The sequence below is a fragment of the Vigna unguiculata genome, chromosome 9 (genome assembly GCF_004118075.2).
Source record: "Vigna unguiculata cultivar IT97K-499-35 chromosome 9, ASM411807v1, whole genome shotgun sequence".
NCBI lineage: Eukaryota > Viridiplantae > Streptophyta > Magnoliopsida > Fabales > Fabaceae > Vigna > Vigna unguiculata.
In genome coordinates, this window is record NC_040287.1 from 32,303,150 (window position 1) to 32,324,963 (window position 21,814).

At 28.0% G+C, this 21,814-nt stretch overlaps 2 protein-coding genes across 2 annotated transcripts; one reads left to right on the plus strand and one right to left on the minus strand.

Annotated features, from left to right (window-relative positions):
- Positions 1 to 7,747: 7,747 nt before the first annotated feature.
- Positions 7,748 to 9,074, plus strand: LOC114162224. The gene has a single exon (XM_028046041.1). It carries the CDS (start codon positions 7,868 to 7,870, stop codon positions 8,864 to 8,866), a length of 999 nt encoding a protein of 332 aa, XP_027901842.1. The 5' UTR covers positions 7,748 to 7,867; the 3' UTR covers positions 8,867 to 9,074.
- Positions 9,075 to 16,786: 7,712 nt separating this feature from the next.
- LOC114164694 (probable indole-3-pyruvate monooxygenase YUCCA11) lies at positions 16,787 to 18,654 on the minus strand. The gene is made up of 4 exons (XM_028049440.1): positions 18,009 to 18,654; positions 17,426 to 17,659; positions 17,218 to 17,343; positions 16,787 to 17,108 (listed from the first exon to the last, which is right to left on the minus strand). The coding sequence occupies exons 1-4, from the start codon at positions 18,621 to 18,623 to the stop codon at positions 16,884 to 16,886; spliced, it is 1,200 nt and encodes a 399-aa protein (XP_027905241.1). The 5' UTR covers positions 18,624 to 18,654; the 3' UTR covers positions 16,787 to 16,883.
- Between the last annotated feature and the right edge of the window lie 3,160 nt (positions 18,655 to 21,814).

Consider the following 21,814-nt stretch of genomic DNA (forward strand, 5'->3'; position numbering starts at 1 on the left):
GAAATGTTTACATCTCATTTATTCAGGTTAAATAAATTTATTTTTGAAAAAATAAAAAATATTTTTAATTAATGGTAAATTAAAAAAGTGAAATAAATTTTTTCTTTAGATATTTTTAGATATTAATTTTAGCATAAAAAGAAGAAAAACACAAGACAGTTTCTTTTGATCAACATGTTTCAAAAGTTCCAAAATTAGCAAGCGAAGTCGATCAATCAAATAAGGATCACCCTTTTCATTCATTGAGTCCATTCTTCGTAGAACTCCAATTTTGTGTCCAACCATTTTCATCTTTGAGCTTAAACTTTGACCAATCTTTTTCTTAATATTGTTCACTACCCTCGCTCCAAAGCCCAAACTGGGACAATTACTTCATTTGTAATTCATACATTCTAGCTATTCATCCCAAAATGGAGTCATTTCTCAAATTGGTTGACTTTCACATTAAGGGCAACTTTTGAAGTCCTCATCTCTTTCAAGCCCTTTCATGTCATCAATAATTGGGGCAAGCCAAGCACGCTTTTGCACCCTAACTTTCACAATAAGAGCAACTTTTTCAAGTCCTCATCATTTTCCTCATACCATCAACCACTAGGCAAACTTAAACATATCTTATGCTTGAGTGTCGACCTCTAACTCTTAAATTGGTCCAAATATCGCCTCATCCAATTAATGTTAAAATTCAAACCCTTCTATGACCTTTGGCAATTTCATGCATTTCATTTGAATAATGTTTAAGAAGAAATGATACAAAAATTAAAGTTTCTTAATAAACAGATCATACCAAAGAGTTATTTTTAGAAATGCAGAAAAAAAAATGTCAAAGTTGAATGATTCCATGAGTTTAGAATAATGATGAAATGGTAACCAATTGAATATTTCAAATTACTCATAATGATTTTAAATAATGCAAAATAATAATAATAATAATAATAATAATAATAATAATAATACATTAAAGGCATTTCATGTCATGCATACATGCGCCCATTACATCAACTTCATGAATAAACAGGTGACTCGTATTGGATCAACTCAAATTTCTATAATCCTTCCTACCAAGATTAGTATCGGTCTCACACCAACATATGAACCTAGTACCGCCTAACACTAACATCCGAGCCCAGTTTCCACACTGGTCTTAAGACCAGTTTCCATACTGACCTTCAAGTCTAGTTTTCACACTGACCCCCAAGTTTAGTATTTGCCTAGCACCAACATATAAACCTAGTATCCAAGTCCAACATTTCTAAGCCCCCCTAAAGTCCAGTTTCTTTGACCCCAAAAATACAACAAAAAAAAAACATAAGGACATTTATCGTGTATTCATGCATTCATTCATGTAGGATTCAAGACTTCCTTCTCATACATATCAAGGTTTTGTTACAAAAATAAAATAGAACACAAACAAGTAAGTTTATCCATGCACCTTGTACAAGTTTTTTTGTTTATTTAAAAAAAAAAGGTAAAAAGGAGGTGTGTTTGTGAGAGTAGTGATGGGAAAGGAAGAGAGAAGTGTAAAAAATCTTTTTTTTAATTCATATGACAGACTATTTATTTATATACATACATTGCAATATCAATGTAATACTATCCTTACTAAACAATATAAGAAAGAAATTATTCATAATAACATTATATTATGGGAATCAAATCAAACATAATATAGAATATGTTGATTTTAATTATTATCAGAAATATTGTTTATAATTATTAAATCAGATCAATACTTTGTCTGCTTGAAATATTTGATGCAATACATCATAGAAATTAAATCACAACAAAATATCATAATATTGATTTTAATTATCATAAAAAGATATTGCCTCTAATTATTAAAATCATATATTTATCTCAAAAACAAGTGACATAAAAGGAGTGTGATAATTAAAAATAAATTAGGTTCTTCCTTCTACTTTTATTTTATTATTTTTTGTTTTATTTTTTATTTTATTTTCTTTTGTTTTTTTATCTATTTTTGTGCTGAAATAAAAGTTTGAAAATTTTCAAAAAGAATACTTACTTCACTTGTTTTTTTATTTGCTATTAAAAATATATATTATTTTCAAAAATAACTTTATTCATCCAGAAAAAAAATTGGTTGTTGACATGCTGACTCATGACTTATGAGTGATCCTATATCTACCCTTTACCCAAAGTATCAATGAATTGTGAGATAACATGGTTTGAATTTGTACAAGAGGCATGAACCATATTTACGAATCCTATAGTTGAATGACATCAGATAACATGAATTAGTCCAAATATTCATCTTTACTTACTAAGAGTTCCTTGTTTTGAAAGAAATTATCATTAAGCTTGGCGAATTGTTGCTGATAAATTAATATTTTCCTTAGCATGTTCTAGATACTTATTAATTAAATTGACTAATTTCTTAATTATAAACTATAACTTTGGACTTACCAATAAATAGTCGCATTAATATAAATAATCGACTAATTGGCAAGTTTGAAGTTAACCAACCAAAACTGTTATATGTACACACGTTGTATTATGTTATTTTCGCACTAAAACAGTAAAACATGAATGAATATTTGATATTTTACTTTCAATTCAGTTTTGTCATGGTTTAACCATGCCAAAGTCATGTGGGCTTTTGCTTTTTTTGTACCTCCCTAATTTTTACTTGCACCCCCTAATTTTTCCAATTCTGATTAGGTTTTGAGACACCCATTCCGAAAAATATTTCTTAAAAAAGTAATCATTCCAAATTAGAAAATTTAGATGGTTAGTGTTGACTTTTAGAAAACACATTCCGGAACGGTAATATTATTATTCTGAACTGACTATTCCGAAAAACTTCCAAAACAAATTTTCAGAAAGTTTGCTTTACAAGTGTTTTTAGATAATCATTCCATAATAATAATATTACTGTTTCGGAATGTGCTTTCCATTCTCCAAAAATGTGTTTGAAAACTCCTAATTAGGTAAGATGAGATGAGTAATTTAAAAGGGGGTGCAGGTAACAATTATGGAGTTGCAAGAAGAAAACTTCTGTGATATGTTATTTCAATGGGCTAAGGCCATAAAAAGAAATGAGACGGGCTAAGAAAGCTGGTAACACCGGTTTCTGAAAATCGGTAACACCGGATTCTGAAAATTGGTAACACCGGATTCTGAAAATCGGTAACATTAGATTCTGAAAGCTGGTAACAATGGTTTCTGAAAGCCGGTAACACCGATTTCTGAAAGCCGGTAACACCAGATTCTGAAAGCTGGTAAATTTATGATTTATGTATCTTAAATTTATGATTCTCCTATGATGTTTATTCCAAATTAAGTTTTACCCAAATTAGTATGAACCCTAATTATGATTTTAGGAATTCTTTTATCAAATTAGCATGAACCTTAATTATATTGTTATCCAAATTAGTACAACCTTTAATTATGAAATTTAAAGATTGTGTTTTCTGCTAAAATGGTAAAATTTATGGATAAATCTTGGGTTGCATTACAAATTCTGCTACACATAATGAATTAGTTGGATAACCTTGATTTAAAATAGAAATTATAATATCTTTGTTGCATGAATTCAATGATTTAGAAATATTATAAATTGAAAAGTGCATATGTGAATCACTCTATGAAAATTGTTAAGTAAAAAAAATGAAGAATTTTTTATTTAACTAGAAAAATTAATTTATATATAAAAAAATTAAATTTGGCACCCCTAAAATTTTTATTCATGTTTCGCCACTATTCATATCTTGAAAATCGATAAAACCGGATATTTTTGAAAGCCAGTAACACCAGATTCTGAAAGTCGATAATACCAAGTTCTGAAAGCCGATAATTACAAATTAAAATGGTAACAGTGGAATTATAAAAAAGTTGAGAGTGTAGGAAGAAAAATTGGAGGTGCAGGAAGAAAAACCCTTAGCTTTTCTGATCATACATTGCAAAAAAACATATAATGCAATGTTATGGCAGTGTAAAAAATAAGAGCATAATTGATTAGCATATGAAAATCAAGCAAGAACCTCCCTTCTGCATTGATAGTATTATTGTAGGCAAAACACGTTATGGTGCAATTTTTTTTAAAAAAGTTATCAAAATAGATAGATTTAAAAAATAAATTATGAATATAGAGAAGCCATTTCATCTTGAGATGATTTCATTGAAATGAAGTTGTAGCAGGATGACAAGACTTTAACACAAACCTCCTTTTACATTTAACTCTTGAATACGCAATTTCTTCGACTTTATGCATAAATTATAATAAATTTTCATATAACCAATAGTTGTAGAAAAGAAATAACATACCATATTATATAAATAAATAATTATATTTTAGTTTGTTTCAAAACATATATTATTTATTAAATCAAACACTATTTGGACAATTTTCTCATTTTACACACACACACACACATATATATATATATATATATATATATATATATATATATATAAAAGATAGAGAATAAAAGACAGACGTTTTCTATAATACTCATACAATATTGTAAAAAAAATTGGTTAAATATATTTTTGATCTCTTAATTTTTTAGTGAAAATTGAAATTAGTCAAAATTTTGACCCAATTTAGTTTCTTAATACAATGAATTTAATCATTTTAATTAATTTTTGTTAATTTTATTTAAAGTTTCAAACGCATTTCATAATAGTATTTAATTAAATATTGAAGTAAACATGTGTCAAAAGATGTAGACAACTCAAATATTATCATGAAATGTGTTTGAAACATAAAAAAAAAAAAACTTATCTAAATATGGTTAAAAGCATATATATATATATATATATATATATATATATATATTTAAAGTTGATGGACTAAATTGGTCTAAAATTTTAAAAATAAATTAATTTTAATTTTCACCAAAAATTAAAGAACCAAAAATATATTTAAAAAAGAAAAAATTTAATACATGACTTAATTAATTCCATGGCATTCTAAGCCTATACATTTATAAATATCATAAACTAAACATCAAATCAAGTTACGAAATTCTTTCACAACTTTTCACTACTTGATTTTGATATTTAATTTAGATTATCTGAATTATCAATAAAACGAATAGATCTTTATTAATTATAAGAATTTATACTTAATATATAATAAATTAGTTAACACATAATCCCAAATATAAAATCTAAGTGAATCTATGTAATGTATTTTCATTCATGTAATACAACTCTAAAATAACATGGAAATTTAAATCAGTATAATATAAATATAACATATAATCATAACACCACCTTATACGGATTAATTGATTATAATAACTATTTTAAAGATCTCAACACAACAATAAATTTAAGACTCTAGATTTTAAATAAGACACAAGTTATACAAATAGAAAATTATATTTTATATTAAGAATAATTTTATTTTAATAAGTATTTATATTTTCTATATATCTTCTATAGGAAAAATTTTCATTTTGATGTTCACATTTATTTTTCAAATTTATCCTTTAAATATTTTTTTTAAATTAAGATAATTATTTTATGAAGTTCACTTTTTAAGTGATTTGTTTCTTTAAATTTATCTGTTTTTCTATTTGATATTTTTTTAAGTTTAAATTTTTTTTAATTATAAAAATTATTCATTACAAAAATTGTTTTAATTTTATATTTTGGTTATAATTATAATAGTAGTAATAATAATATTTTTTATTATTTTTTATCATCATAAAAAAATATAAATACATGTACATAACACATGTATTTTCACTAGATTCAAATATAAATAATATATAACTAAATAAAACGTCATAAGTTCTTATATCGAAAGAAAAGTAGATTCAACATCTCGATCATACTAACAAAATACAAGATTGTTATGACCCTTTCCCACCATCAAACATTTATTCATGTCTCCTTCTCAACATCCATACGCAAGTTTCACAATGCTTTACAAGTTATTGAACATTCATAAATTCCAAAATTGTCTTGGTCAAACCTTTTTACCCAACAAATTTCTTGGACTAAAGATCATTTGCCTATGAGTATTCTTTCTCTCACATCATTATTAAATATTGGTGAGAATAAATATCTATATCTATATATATATATATATACACTAATCAAACAAAATAATTAGTATTGATTAAGTTAACATATTCCCTTATCAATTGCTACGGGCACTCATTAGTGGCGTAAATTCAAGCCCAAGTAAAAAAAGTTAAATTTTGGTGAATTTTTATTCTCTCAATTAATTAAAAATCCCTAAAAATATAATTGTAAAACGAATTTAACCAAATAGCTTTTAATTATATTATAAGTTATTATTTATAGGATGAGATAGTTTTGGTACAAACAAAGAACACTACTATCGAAGCGTAAAAAGTGTGGCAAATGCTCTCAGTTCTTTGTCGAGGACCATGAATTGTCCAAGAAAAAGAAGCTTGATAAAGAGTTGATGAAGAAGGACAAAAACAAAAGCGATATTTATTATTAAGAAAAAAATTATTTATTAATATTCTCATTCGTAGTCTTCGTCACGGCTTGGCCGTAACGTTAACGATTATAAAATAATTTTTCAAGTAGTCTTTGCCGTCCATTATGGCCCAAATAAAGCTATTAAGTGGAAACCCCCTCCATTTTCACTACAATTACCAACATGCCATTCTTCTGTGTGCGTTCATAAAAACCCCCTCCATTTTGATGGCTGCTTAAGGTTTATTAGCTAAGAAAATAAAAACGAAAGTATTTATTATATTCAAAATACGATTTTTTTTTTGTGTGTGTTTGTAGATAAATTTTTTAATGTTCCTTGTTAGGACACTCACTTAAAGATGTTAATATATTTTATTAAACAATTTTAAAAGTATGTGTAAAATAATGTATTGTTTTATTGATATAATAAATATATTTGCGATATTTTAGTAAGAGTATGCGGAAATTAGTTCTTTATTTAATAACATTTAGCTTCATAAAGAAAATGTATTAGAGTGTGTTAAATATTTAAAGGTTTTTATTTGTAGTACATTCAATAATATTACGAACCTTCATTTTTTTTAAATAAGCATCAAATTAGATATATGTTTTTAATTCATATAAGCATCAAATAAACACTGTTTTTTCTATTCATATAGTGTCATATACTATTAAAGTTCTTTCTTTAGACGCTTTGAATAAGTTTTGAGCTAAAATGTTATTTATGATTTAAGGTTTGAAGTATAATTATCTTATTCAAATCAATAAGATGTGTTTTAAGTTGAATTGAATACATAATTAGTTTTATTATCGAATTACTCTTACCCAGGTATGTGTTACGATAAAACATAAAATCGAATACTTTTCTATCACTAATACAAAACAAAAATCATGCAATAGAAAAATCATATTATACAACACATAAATAACTACTAATATCCAAAGTGCTCCTGACTTTATTTATATAAATATTAGAATAATCAATGTCAGTAGTAAGTATATATAACTTCTAAATAAATCATATTATATACACACACACACATTCATTAAATTCATATTTATATAAAGAGTATTACGAATAAATCATATTATTCACACAACACACATTCATTAAATTCATTATATATTTGTTTTGAATGGGATTGAATTGTTTTCAAAATCTATTTCAAAATATGATGCAATCTAATAATATTTTATTATTTATTCTTTTTTTCATTCGTTGGATTTTTTTTAATTGAATATGCACCTGACTGATAATTATAGCGATAAAAGAAAAAAGAAATAATTAATCGTTGACTTTTTTGCTTTCAAATAATAGCACATTCAACCCTAACGTGGGTGAAGAGCAACCGAGTCTAATTCCACCCTTAGTCATATATTCTGAACCCATATCTCCCCCACCAAACAAAAGCCAAAACCAAAACCCCGTCGGAGAAAAAAGAGAGTTATGGACAGAGAACAAGAAGAGATGCAGTTTCTGGGATTCTCTGGCGTCTACAGAGAATCCTACAAGATCATATTTGCATGGAGGAAGATCTTCAGCAAGATCACCCTAACGCTAATCCTCCCTCTCTCCTTCATCTTCCTCATCCACATCGAAGTCTCCAACATCCTCTTCCGCAACATCGTCAAAAACACACAACAAATGATGGAAACCCCACAAGACACACCGCAATACCACAGCCTCTCCAACATCCTCTCTTCGGAATGGACCACCTTCATGCTCTTCAAGCTCATCTACTTCACTTTCCTCCTCGTCTTCTCCCTCCTCTCCACCTCAGCAGTCGTATACACCGTCGCCTCAATCTACGCCGCAAGAGAGGTCACTTTCTCCAAGGTCATGACCGTCGTTCCCAAGGTTTGGAAGAGACTCATGGTAACCTTTTTGTGCACCTTCGCAGCCTTTTTCGTCTACAACGTCATGGCAGTGCTTGTTGTCATCATATGGGCACTTACAACCGGGGGAAGGGGCGGCGGAGTTGGGCTTTTTGTGGTGTTGGCGGTCTTCTATTTCGCAGGGTTTGTGTACTTAAGCGTGGTTTGGAATCTGGCCAGTGTTGTGACTGTGTTGGAAGACTCGTGTGGGATTGGAGCCATGGTGAAGAGCAACGAGTTGATAAGGGGGAAGATGGGTTTATCGGTTCTCATATTCTTGAAGCTCGTGGTTTCCTTTGGGTTGATACAATTTCTGTTCAAGAAAACGGTGGTGCATGGGTGGAGGCTAGGGTCTGTGGACAGAACAGTTTATGGGATAGTGTGTTTGGTGCTGTTTTCTCAGTTGTACCTGTTCCAACTTGTGATTCAAACGGTGCTCTATTTCGTTTGCAAGTCCTACCACCATCAGAATATTGATAAATCTGCTTTGTCAGATCATCTTGAAGTGTATCACGGAGAGTATGAGCCTTTGAAGGCCAAAGATGTTCAAATGGAAGAGAGCCATGTCTGATACCTATCATGTTTCTATTATCTGCTATATATATATAGTTTAATTTCTGGTGCCATAAGAAACTTTTTCCCTTCTTGTGAAGTTAAATCAAGCACTTATGTGATACTGCTGAATCCACAGGATTAATTATCTCCGGCCAGTGCCTTAATTAATTTCATTTTCCGATGTCTGTTAATAAAATTGTGGCGGTTAATTTGTCAATTCGTGATCTTGATTTTTATAAGCAACTTGTTTTATATATGTGTGGGTATTCTGAAAAGTCTGACTTGGTCTACATTGCATTTTGAATTCTTCATTTTAAATCTTTATTTAATTATAGAAAACAAGCGTTGACTTGCTTTTGCTTAGTATGATCGGCCGTTGCCTTGCCATTCTTTTTAGGTGCCTGTAGATATATAGTTTTTATTTTTAATTTACTTTTTTTTAATCAGTACATATTAATGGTTAATAACATAACCAAAAGGTTAATGGAGTTTTATATGTTACGATGACAAAACAAAATGAAAATTATATGTTAAATTCAAAGTTAATATATATGAAGTAAATGAGCTCTATTTTTCTATTTTTCCGATACATCAATAAATCTTACTTGCTTAAAAGTCGAGGTCAAACACAATTTAAATATTTTTTCTTTTACTTTCACTCTCTAAGACTTTTTTAAAGACAAAATTATGACAGAGTTCTACTCTCCAAAATAGACAATATATCAAAAAATGCAATAGTGATTTCCTAACAATTTATTGTGTACGAGAAAATAATTATTATAATGAAGTTATAGTTTATTAATCATTTAAACAAACACCCACTTAATAATAACTTTTTTTTACTATAATTATAGATATTAATATTTTTAATTTAAATAAAATATTAATATATATTGTATGAAGATATCAAAGTCTTTATTATAAAAGGGGAAATAATAGTCCGATAATATCTTTTATGACAAGTTGTAACGATGTGTGATAATAATTAATATGTCTCCACGTGAGCGTGGCGTGCAGAGAAGTGGAAGGAAAGACTTATGTTTATGTTAGAGAAAGTAAAAGTGGTTGCATGTATTACAGATAGAGCTTTGAATATTGTTTGGTATAAAACTCTAATCTGAAGCTTCCTTTATTCCCAGCAAGCACAAGTATATCAATATAAATAAGAGAGATCACCAACTATTCAATTAACTAATTAAATAGAAAAGAACTAAATGGAGAGAAAAGGTCAAGAAATGAACAAATCAATTCGGAACATGAAAACGATTTGGTGTAATAAAAGAGGACAGAAAACACACTTCATTTATTTATTTTCATACGGCCAGCTTTAAAGGGATAATAAATATATACATTTTGTCATGATCTATTGCAAATTTACAATAATAATAATAATATCAAGAGCTAACAAATTTCAACAATTTTAAGAATTTATTTACATTTTATAATTAATTATTATATAGAAGGTCATCGATGAAGCAAATATGACGACAGAAGAATTAGCGTGGTTTAAGTTTTTCTTTATCGCACACATAACTTGTAAGATCCAGTTAATTATTTTCTCTTTTCTGTCCTAAACTAAAAGGGTTACCCTAGTGTAATGGGACTAAGGGCTGGTCCAGAGGATAAAACCAAACCCTAATCTGCCCTAACACAATTATTTTGACTCATTCGCAGAACGTAGTCGTCTCCCTCCGCAGCCCAAGAGAGCTCTGCTAGGATTTACGCAATCTCGATCAAACCAAGCTCGACTTCGTTTCTATATTCCAAGTATTCTGTTAGCTAATGACTAATCCTTCCTAGCTGCAGTTCTATTGTTCCAATTAGGGCTTCGTAGTAACCTTGCTTTGTTTCTCTGTTCCAGTCTTGGGTCTGCTTATAGAGTTGTGGTGTTCACGACTACATATCGAAGTTTCTGTTAGCTTTTCCAGGTAAGGGAAGCTAGACCTTACCATTGTTTTCGGTAGAATCTGCTTGTTTGATGGGTATGTGTTGATTGAACGGTCTGTGTGTGAATTTAATCGGTTGAAAATGTCTGTTAGACTGTGTGGATGCATGTGGGTAGTTGTCACTCGAAGGAACAGTGGCGGGCACTGGTTTTCTCGCCCAGGCGAGCTTGCCTCGCCCAAGCGAGATTAGCAGAGGCTCGCCCAGGACCTGCTGCTCGATCTCTCGCTTAGACGAGAGGTTTTTATTTTTGAGCGAGGAGTGGTCTCGCCTAGGCGAGAAGGGACTCGCTTGAGCGAGACCTCGCAGAGTCCGCTTTTTCCCTTTCGCGATCTCGCCTAGGCGAGAAGGGTTTCACCTGAGCGAGAGGACCCCCTCGCCTGAGCGAGCCCTGCTTGCTTGAGCGAGGCAGCGGGTAGGTTTGGATGTTATTGTTGGATGGTGCACTGATGTGTGATTGCTTGTTTGATCTAAATGCTTTACTTGGTGGGTTGAGGGATGATGCTATGATTGATATATGAGGTTGCGGTGGGAATGGTATGTTGTTGTATGTTATATGAATTGGAAAGCATGAGTTGCATGATGGGGTTGTTATATATGATGTTAGTATTATGGGAACTTCTGATTGGTTGGTGAAACATGTTCAATGTGTGAGTAGGGCGTAATTCCATGACTCTTATAGTGAGAGCTCATGGTGGTGCCTCATTTATTAGACATTATTCCGTGGACCCTTCTAAGGAGGAGTTCACGGTGGTGCCTCGAGTTAAGGACGTAATTCCACGCAAGTATTATGGTGGTGCCTCAAGGCCAGGACGCAATTCCACGTAGGCCACGTGGTGGTGCCTCTTGTAAGGGTGTAATTTCGCGAAGGCCTCGTGGTGATGTCTCACTGCTAGGACTTAATTCCACTGTCTCGTGGTGGTGCCTCATTGTGCGTATTCGGATAGTCAAGTCTAGTAGTCTTGAAAGGGGTTTGGTGTATTATGTGAGCGTTTTCGTCAATTGTGCTTGATTATGTGATTGAATGATGATTATTATAATGTGTGAATTATGTACACTAGCTTACCCTTTCGCTTGTCTGTATGGTTGTGTGCATGGTTTTCCTCCCTTGCAATGATGTGAGAACCCCTGGCAGTGGTGGTGGTAATAGGGATGCTGCAGCTTGATGGATGGGACAGGTGTTGGGCCCACTGTGAGACTCATTACTGAAGGATTTTATATTATTTATGTTTTTTTTGTCCGAACAAGGTCTAATGCTTTTATTTGTTTCTTTCAATATATTTCTAATTGGGCCATGTGGGACCCTTTTCTTGTAATCTGAGTATGTCCAACGTATTATATACTTTCATACTCTAATGGAGTTTTATTTATCGAGATTATTCAATTTTTTGGACGTTACATAACTAATCTCAACATTCTAGATTCAGATTTAGAACAAATAAATAAGAAGAGAAACCACATCAAAAACAAAAAGGTAAAGTGAAAAGATTACTGCTACTTGTCAAAAGAAAAGGAAAATAAAAGTAAGGAAGCGACAACATATACCAGCACACCTGACAGACTAAACACGAAACAGCAAAACAACTATGTATTTACCTGTCAGCAAAACAAAACCTAACGTTCTACATTGTTTCTCTCATACCCATATTTGGATTATAAAATTTCTTTCTACTGACCCTTATCTACTATATCCAACCTCCATTTTAATTTGGTCAATAATGCAGGATTAATTAGTCTAATGTCCTTAGTATCCAATCCTCCTTATTTCTTAGTTTTGCATATATATTGGCCCACCTTATTCATGTTATCTTCTTACATGTTGCCTCCCAACCCCATCTGTATTTAATAGTATTGCATATCCTATAGATGGTACTTTGAAGAAGGAAAATAACAGAATGGGATGACTGTAAAAACAAATTTAATTACACATGTTTATTGAAATATATTATTTTCTCTAATAATAATTAGAAGAATTATTTTATTTATTATCATTATTTTCAGCTACTATTGTAATAATATAAATAAATGACACGTAAATTAAATAAACTTATCGTATGATTATTTATTCAAATACAATCATCTTACATTACTGGTTATACGGGAAGATGTACGGATAGAACTTAGACGTGACATAGGACAGACATAGGAAAGTCATGACTTCTCCAAAAATAAAATATTTTATTTAATTTTTCATATATATTTAACAATTATTTTTATATATTATTGTATTTTTTATATTAACTTTTTAATTTGTTTCTTAAAGCGTCATGTATAATTTTTCCTTTCATCTTCTATTTTTTGTTTTTCTCTTTTGTACCTCCACTTCTTTTTTACTTTTTTCTTTTTATTTTAATTTTCACCCTCAATCTCTCAATCTCTCGTTCTTTTCAAAATAAAATTGTACCATAGTCAAATTGAGAAGTTAATTAAGGAACATTTTTAACCAATCAATTTCTTTTTTTAAATAAATTCATTTTCTACCTTCTTTTTTAAAAAAAAACAATGTTTTTTTTTATGTGATAAAAATTTCTACTTTATACCATTGGAAGATAATACATTTATCTTTTTCTAAATAGGTGAGAAGTGATAAATTTATATTAAAAAAATTATAATAAGAAATAAAAGAATTGATTTTTTTTCTTTTTTCAAGACAAATGCTTGTGATGAAAAAAAAATACATTTACTACAATTAAACTTTAAAAATTTCATATGAATCTAGTGATTAAAGATGATGAAAAACAACTTTCTAAATTTAGTACCTGTGAATCTTTTGTTCAAGTTCCGTCACCAAAAGAATGTCTCTTCTAATTCTAAAATAGAGTTTTTGTTGGGAAGTAATATTTTCATAAGAAAATTTATTTAAAAATAATATGTTAACTAAAGTTAAATTGAAATAGAATTATAAATTTAAAACTAAAATTTTAAATATATATATATATATATATATATGGAAATTTTACTTATTTTTATTATTATTATATTTTAGAAATAATATAAAAAATTTTATTTTTGTAAAAATATTGTTTCAATAAACTTATATAAATATTAATAATATAGATAATTATAATATATATATATATATATATATATATATATATATATATATATATATATATATATATATATATATATATATATATATATAATAAGGATGAGTATTACTTTATTAATAAAAATATATATATAACTTAGTTTATTAAATTTAATTACATCCACGATATAGTTTTTATTTCAACCTTCCTTTTTAATATATGATTAGTTATTTATAGATACATCTTTCATATATGAATTAAGTTATTAAGTTTTATTTAATAATATACTTTATATAGAGACTGCGATTAAAGGTTATACATTTAATAAACTTATATTTTAATTGTTAAATTAAATAAATAATAACTGCTATTCAATAAATATTTATCTATGTATAAATGAAATATTAAATTAACACTATTGAATGTTACATAAATATTTATGTGATTAAATTTAAATAACGCAAACATTTAATTATTTGTTACGTATAACTAAGCCAATTAAACTTGATCACTGGTTGTCATACCGGTGGATCTTTAACCAATATTTTAGAATCCCAACATTTTTGTTGAATTAAAAAGTTGGTATTTTTTTTTGTCTAAAAATGTCAAATTGATCCTTTAGTTTTTTTATAATTTTAGTTTAATCTTAATTTTTTAAAAATTGATGCAATTTGGTCTAAGGATGTCAATAAGGCGGGTATTTGTACCCTACCCATGAGATAAATATTAATCTCGTACCCGTTCCCATATCCTTATGGATATTCGTTATGCAGGTATTTACATTTTTTTTAATAACCACGAGTACTCGTGGGTATTAATAAAAAAATTAAAATATCTAACATAATGTCTTAACCATACATTCAAGTAAAATACAATACATAACATTTATAAATTTAAAAAAAGTTTAAATAATATAGTTAAATAGTGTTGACTGACAGTTTACAAAGAAATGAATTTTTTTAAAACCAAGTAATAAAAAATAATTCATTCAAAATCAATGTGTTAATATTTTGATCAAGTTTTTTTTAGAGTATAGCGGGTACAAATATCTACGAGTACATATACTATGATACCCATACCCGCTCCACTAACATGTAAGTATAAAAAATAATCGTACCTGTTACCCACGGGTATCTATTTACAATATCCATTTATTATCCGTTGTAGGTTTTAATTGCAAATACCCACGTGTATGAATTTTTTTGTCATCCTTAATTTGGTCCTTTCTTTAAACTTCTTGAAACAGATCAAGCATTTTTCATCAAAATTGACACTAGGATTATATTAATTACAACAATAACTCAAACCATTTCTATTCACAACTTTAATTTTGATGAAAAAACCTTAATCTGTTTCAAAAAATTTAACGAAAAGAACCAAATTATATCAATTTTTCAAAAATCAAGATTAAATTGAAACTAAATAAAACTAAAGGACCAACTTATTTTTGAATGAAAAAAAAAAGTAATTAAACTCAAAATATATATAAACTAAAAAAAACCATTGTATTTACTTATTTCATGATAATAAAATATAATAAAATGATTATTATTGTCATTCTTATAATAATAAAATTAAATATAAATAGTTTTTATAATTTTACTGTAATTAATTTTTATTTATAATGATTAAGTTTAAAAAATAGTCAAATTAAAAAATGTTAAATTAAACAAATAGTCACTTAAAATAATAATAAAATAATTATTTTAATTTTTAAAAAATTATTTAAAAGATAAAATTGGATCACAAATGTAAACATAAAAAGTAAAAAATTTCTTTTATATATAGACATAAATGTATAAAAAATTTCAAAAAATAACAAATATATTAAAAATATATTAAATATTTAAAAGAAAATTTTGGAAATTATACACATATAAAAATATCTGGGGCATGATCCCCTCCTATCAATATAAAGATCCGCCAATGAGTTTTAAGTTGAAGTTCATATCAAATATTATTATGTATCAAAATTTTGTTTACCAATAATTATTTTTTATAAAATATATTTAATTACCTTATAATTATAATATAGTCTATAAAATAATATAGTCTATAAATACTAATATTTATAAATTAAAAAAATTAATTTATTCACACGTTAATTAATTGAATGGAAAGTCGTTAAAAGGAAAGAATGGGAGGATAGGTATCAAAACGTTTAATGGATTTAAATGTGAATGACACATTGGAGAAGTAAAAATAATCATTCATGGCTATCAATAATTTAAAGTTTTTGAGATGGTTGAAGAGGTGGTTAATATCATACTTTAAAAAAAGTTAAATATATTTTTAGTCCATTAACTCTCAGTGAATTTTGGAATTAGTTCATTTTAAAACTTTGGACCAATTTAGTCATTCATTTTTTGAAATATGTGAATTTAGTCATTTTAATCAAATTTTGTTAGATTTATTTAATGTTTCGTACGCATTTCAGGATTGTATTTGAGTTGTTTATAATGTTAAGTCAAACACTATTCGCTTGAAATGTTAAATAAACTTAACAAAATTTGATTAAAATTACTAAATTCACATATTTCGAAAGATGAATGACTAAATTGGTCCAAAGTTTCGAAATAGACTAATTTCAAAATTCACTAAAAGTTAAGCGACAAAAAACATATTTAACCCTTAAAAAATATTAATTTAAGAAATTTGGGATAAACCGAAAACTATTTTCTTGCCGTTGCATATAATTTCTTTAAAAACCAGTCTCATTCCATAACTATGTTGTAAATTAGTAACATTCAATTTAAATATTAGAAAATGTCGATTTAAAAAAGAAAAACATTGGATTAAACCTTATGACTCAATAGAATTATTCTAAGAAATAAATTTGAGCAAGAAGGACAAATAAAAAAAGTTGGTAGAGAAATAAGGAAAAACCATAATCTATATATTTATTTATATATACTAATCACTATTATACATAATTATAATTATAGTATAATACTGACTTTATTATGTATCAGTTTTTACATTCTGCATATTTATTTATTTACTTTATGGGTGTGGGTCACTCCCATTACACACAAACATAAGCATACTTCAGAGAACTTATTTTTCTATGAGTTTGAGGGAATCAAAGTTGGCATCGTCCCAATCGGGACCTCTTGCACTTGTAGTCATGCTGATATCATTAGCTATACGCTGTGCATCAAAAGCAATGCCATCTAATCCTCTTCTTGAAAATCCAGCGCAGTAGAGACCATTCTCTCCCTTCCAGTGATTTGGAAAACCTGGTTTAGGCATTCCGTTACTGTTGAACAGTTCTTTATAATCCTGCATTTCAACAAGTCGCAGAAAAACCAGTTAGGGCTAATCTCAGACACCTTAAAAAAATCAACGGTTGAACTTCGACAAAACAATTATGCTACTGTTTTATATGCACCTTAAGCCACTTCAGCACTGTGCTGTTGTATCCAGTAGCAAAGATTATGATGTCAAATTCTGCATCTCTTCCATCCTCAAACTCAGCCGTCTTTCCCTCTCTGATGCTTGAAAGAGCTGGGAAAACCTGAACACAAAAGGTGACAACCAAAATCAATGTAATGTTTTAATTAACATGAAAGAAACACTGATCCAAGATCCCTAGCTACCTTAATTTCTCCTTTCTTGATCCTACCAACGCAACCAACATCAATGGTGGGAGTGGTACCACCCTTTCTCTTCAAAACGAATGGTCCATCCCTTGGCCTCACCAAACCATACTTAGACATATCTCCGTACTTGAGCTTGCTCATAAGCATCATAAGCTTGTCCACTCTCTCAATTTTCAAGTATTTCAGCAGGGTCATTCCCACGAACACCATTTCTTTAGTGAAGAAGTGAACCTAAACACAGAGAGTGTCAGATAAATAGATCAGTACGAGGTTAATGTTTTTAATCATAAACCTTACCCTAACCTTGTTGAACTTCCAGCCCTAAAATATTTTAAATCATAGAAAGCCAACATTTTTTTTATCAGTTTAGAAATATATAAAACGGTACATTATTCATTCACAAAAAGTGCCATTAAAATAATATCAAAGCAAAAAAGACATCATATATATATAATATTTAGAATTTATATGAGGGTGTTTTAATAATAAAGGTATGATCTTTAACGTTTTATAGAATAATTTAAGTATTGCCTTGTTATAGAATACACGTAAAGGGTTTGCAAATGGAGGAATGGCTTACAGGGCCTCTAACAACAATGGAAGTATTTGCACCCCAATTTGAGAGATCATACGCTATCTCCATGCCAGAATTTCCACAGCCAACAACAAGGACATTTTTGCCATACATGTCCCTTCCATTGAGGTACTTACTGCAATGCATGTATTCTCCTTCGAACCCTTCGAGCCCTTCAACCCTGGGCACATACCCTTCACTATTCTCCCCAGACGCAACGACCAGAAACTGAGAGACATAAACCTCATCAGCATCTGATGCTATGTCCCTGACAACAAGCCTCCATTTGCCACTGTTATGATCAAGATGTGCAGATTCGACATTCCGGTTATACCTGATGGAAATCTTGAAACGAGAGACATAGCTGTCCAAGTAACGGAGAAAGTCAACCCTTGGAACAAAGGTGGGGAAATCAGAGGGGAAGGGCATGTGAGGGAGGCTGCAGAAATCTTTGCCCAAGTGAAGTTTCAATCGGTCATATGTTCTTTTCCTCCAAAGAGATGCATGGCAATCATCTCTTTCAAGGATAAGATTGGGGATTGAAAGTTTGTTGAGACATGCAGAGGTTGCAAGACCAGCAGGGCCTGCACCCACAATCACAACAGGAACTTCAATCTCCATGACACAGATAATGGTTTTGGGTTTGGATTGAAATTGGTTTGTGTGGGTTTTCACCTTCTGCTATGCTTCTGCTTTTATAAGCTTGTGCAATTCATGACATTATTTATTTGGGCACTTCTGATGAGTTGCCACCTTGCCAACCATGAGTGTCATCAACCCAGTTTTAGTTTTCCTTTTTTACTATCATTCTATATTTTGGTCAATAGAGTCAATCGGAAAATTCAAGAAAAGCAATATAATTAATATTTTCAGTTACTTTTTTCAAAAATAGATTATTTTTATTGCCTGCCATTTATACAGGGGGATTCACCTATATCAGTATAGAGCCAGGAAAAGAAAGTTTACTGTGGGCTCTGCCGCTTTAACAGTCACCTTTTATTAGTTTTTAGTTTTTACGTTGTATTTTTGGGTTTTTAATTAACTAATTTTCTTCGGCCATTCTCAGATTTTTGATGAGATCAAAAACCAAAACAATTAATTTCAAGGATATCTACTAGTTATATTCCTTTTATTCATATATTCTCTTATAATTAGTAAAAATACGCATTATTAATTGCTGAATTGCTTCCTTGAGTACAAGTGGATATAACATATATATAACATTATGATTAAAATTTAATAAGTAAAAATCAATACGATTCACTCACTTTGTGAATCTAATTAATAAATTTGACTTTTTAAATCCAAAATAAGCGAGTTGATTTACATATCTTTCAGATGAAATAAATAGTTTAATAAAGGAAGCAACTATACTCAATTGTTGTAATTAGCTATTAAATATTTGATAGCCATTATACAAGACAATCAAGGCTAAAGCTATGTTTGAAGCATGGTAGAAATGAAAAACAAATTACATCATTAAAATCCTAAACGTTTTTTCTTTATAGGTGGAAGTAATAATTATGACTATTTTTTTTTATTTAAAGTATATATTAGTATTGTTTACCCATGGATTCTTCGTGTTTCTTTCCTGTATTGATCATGACATAAATTTAAATATGTTCATCAAAATATAAGTTTACCTAAACTAAGAAGAAAATTTTCCATTATGTGTGATGAGACAGGAAATTGTCATAGTTTTTTTTTTTTTTGCTAATATAAAATTATCATAGATGTATTCAACCTCTCAATAAACCATTTTAGTTCAAAGATATTTTTAAAATATATGCATATACGATCGAAGGAAGATAAGCTCAATTTTTATCCACTATAGGTGATAAGTTCAATCACAACTAATTAATGTTCAAAGTCTCATCTTATCCAACTCAATGCTGTAATCACTAAGTGAATGTATAAAATGTTAATGTTATAAATGTCATCTGCAGATTATATTTACTCCCTTAAATATTTCTGATAAAATTCAGTTTACTAATTTAATGTGACATTATAATATATTTCATGACTATTAATTTAATTAAAAATGTTCTTGCAGATAACATTAGATAAAATAAATGTTTTAATTAGATTTAATAAATAAAGCATGTTTTTAATCTAGTCTTTATAAAGTAATCAAAGAAATTATATAATACTATTTTTATATATATTTTAAATAAATAAAAAATATACCAATATTTAAAATTGTATAAATCCTACTGATTGTATAAATCTTACTGATTTTTAATTAAATTTCATATATAATATAAATTTATCAAAAAAAAAATGAAAAAGACTCATAATAAAACAAATATTTTATGAAAAAAAATGCATTTCTTGAATTTATTTGCTTGTAAAACATTTAAAAACACTTAAAAACAATAGGGAGAAGCGCATTTACATATTTTTCATTCTGACACACTAACCTTTTATTTATTTTTTAATGAGATCATTTGAAAAATTATCTCTTAAAGTACTCTAAAAAAATCTCGTAATTATGATTAACAAAGTTAAAAAAAATTATATCAATTAGTTTATGTATTCAAACATCAACAATTTTCCATTTAAATATTGATTTTATAATATCTCGTTTACTGTATTTTTACAAAATATTTATTTATTAATTAATCTGTAAAAGAATATTTCATAAGCACATTAACATTATCACATCAAGAGTTACACTAATTTATTTTGTTTAAATATTCAAAGAAAAAATATAATATTTTGAGTCCATGATAAATTTAAGAATTTTTAATTGAGTCCCACATAAATTTTGGTGGTATATTGAATCTCAATATTTTGAACAATTTTCAATTTAGTCCCTACAATTAAATGTTTCTATTAATGTTGTGATGTGGCAATTATATATAGAGGGTATTTAACAAAAAATATTTTTAACTTTATTATAAATTATTACAATTTGATAATTTTATATTTCCATAATTTCACAATTTCACAATTTTATAATTTTGTAATTTTATATTTTTATAATTATATAATTTTATATTCATATATTTTATAATTTTGTAATTATGAAATTATTTATTTTTATAATTTTGTAATTTTTAAGTTTTGTAATTTTATATTTTTGAATTTTTTGATTTTATAATTTTTTATTTCATAATTTTATAATTACAAATTTTATATTTTTATAATTTTGTATTTTTTGTATTTTTTATCTTTATTTTTATAATTTTAATTAAATTTAAAAATAATTTTCTTTAAATATAGTAGATGTTTAAAAAAGATCTCATCATCATGATTTTTTATAACAAAATATTATGTGACGACTTTTAATAAAGACGACAATACAAGATAACTAGCCATCATAGCTGATAAAAGAAAAAAAAAAAAACTAGTCTTCATAACAACAACAGTTAACATTAGGGACTTAATTGATTTTTTTAAAATTTTATTAACTTAATGAATCAAAAAATTTATTAGAAACTCAATTAAAAAATTTTCAAGTTCAAAATATAAATAAGCGAATATTTTATTAGAAAAACTTTAAAGGTTTAAACTATGGAAAAAATTTATTCCAATCCTAGTTAACTGTCATATATTAAAACATATGATAATAAATACTATTGTAAAAATAATATAGTTGACATAGTGTAAATATTTGGATATAAAACTTTCGGTACATAGTAAATCAACGGTTGAGTTCCTCAACTTTAGAAATATTTTAATATAATTTAAAAAATAAATAATTAAAATAAAAATTCTACTCTTATTTATGATTTTGTAGATTTTTAATTTATGGGTTAATGTTTTTTATGATTAATTACTATATTTTTATTATTATTTACTTTTTTGTC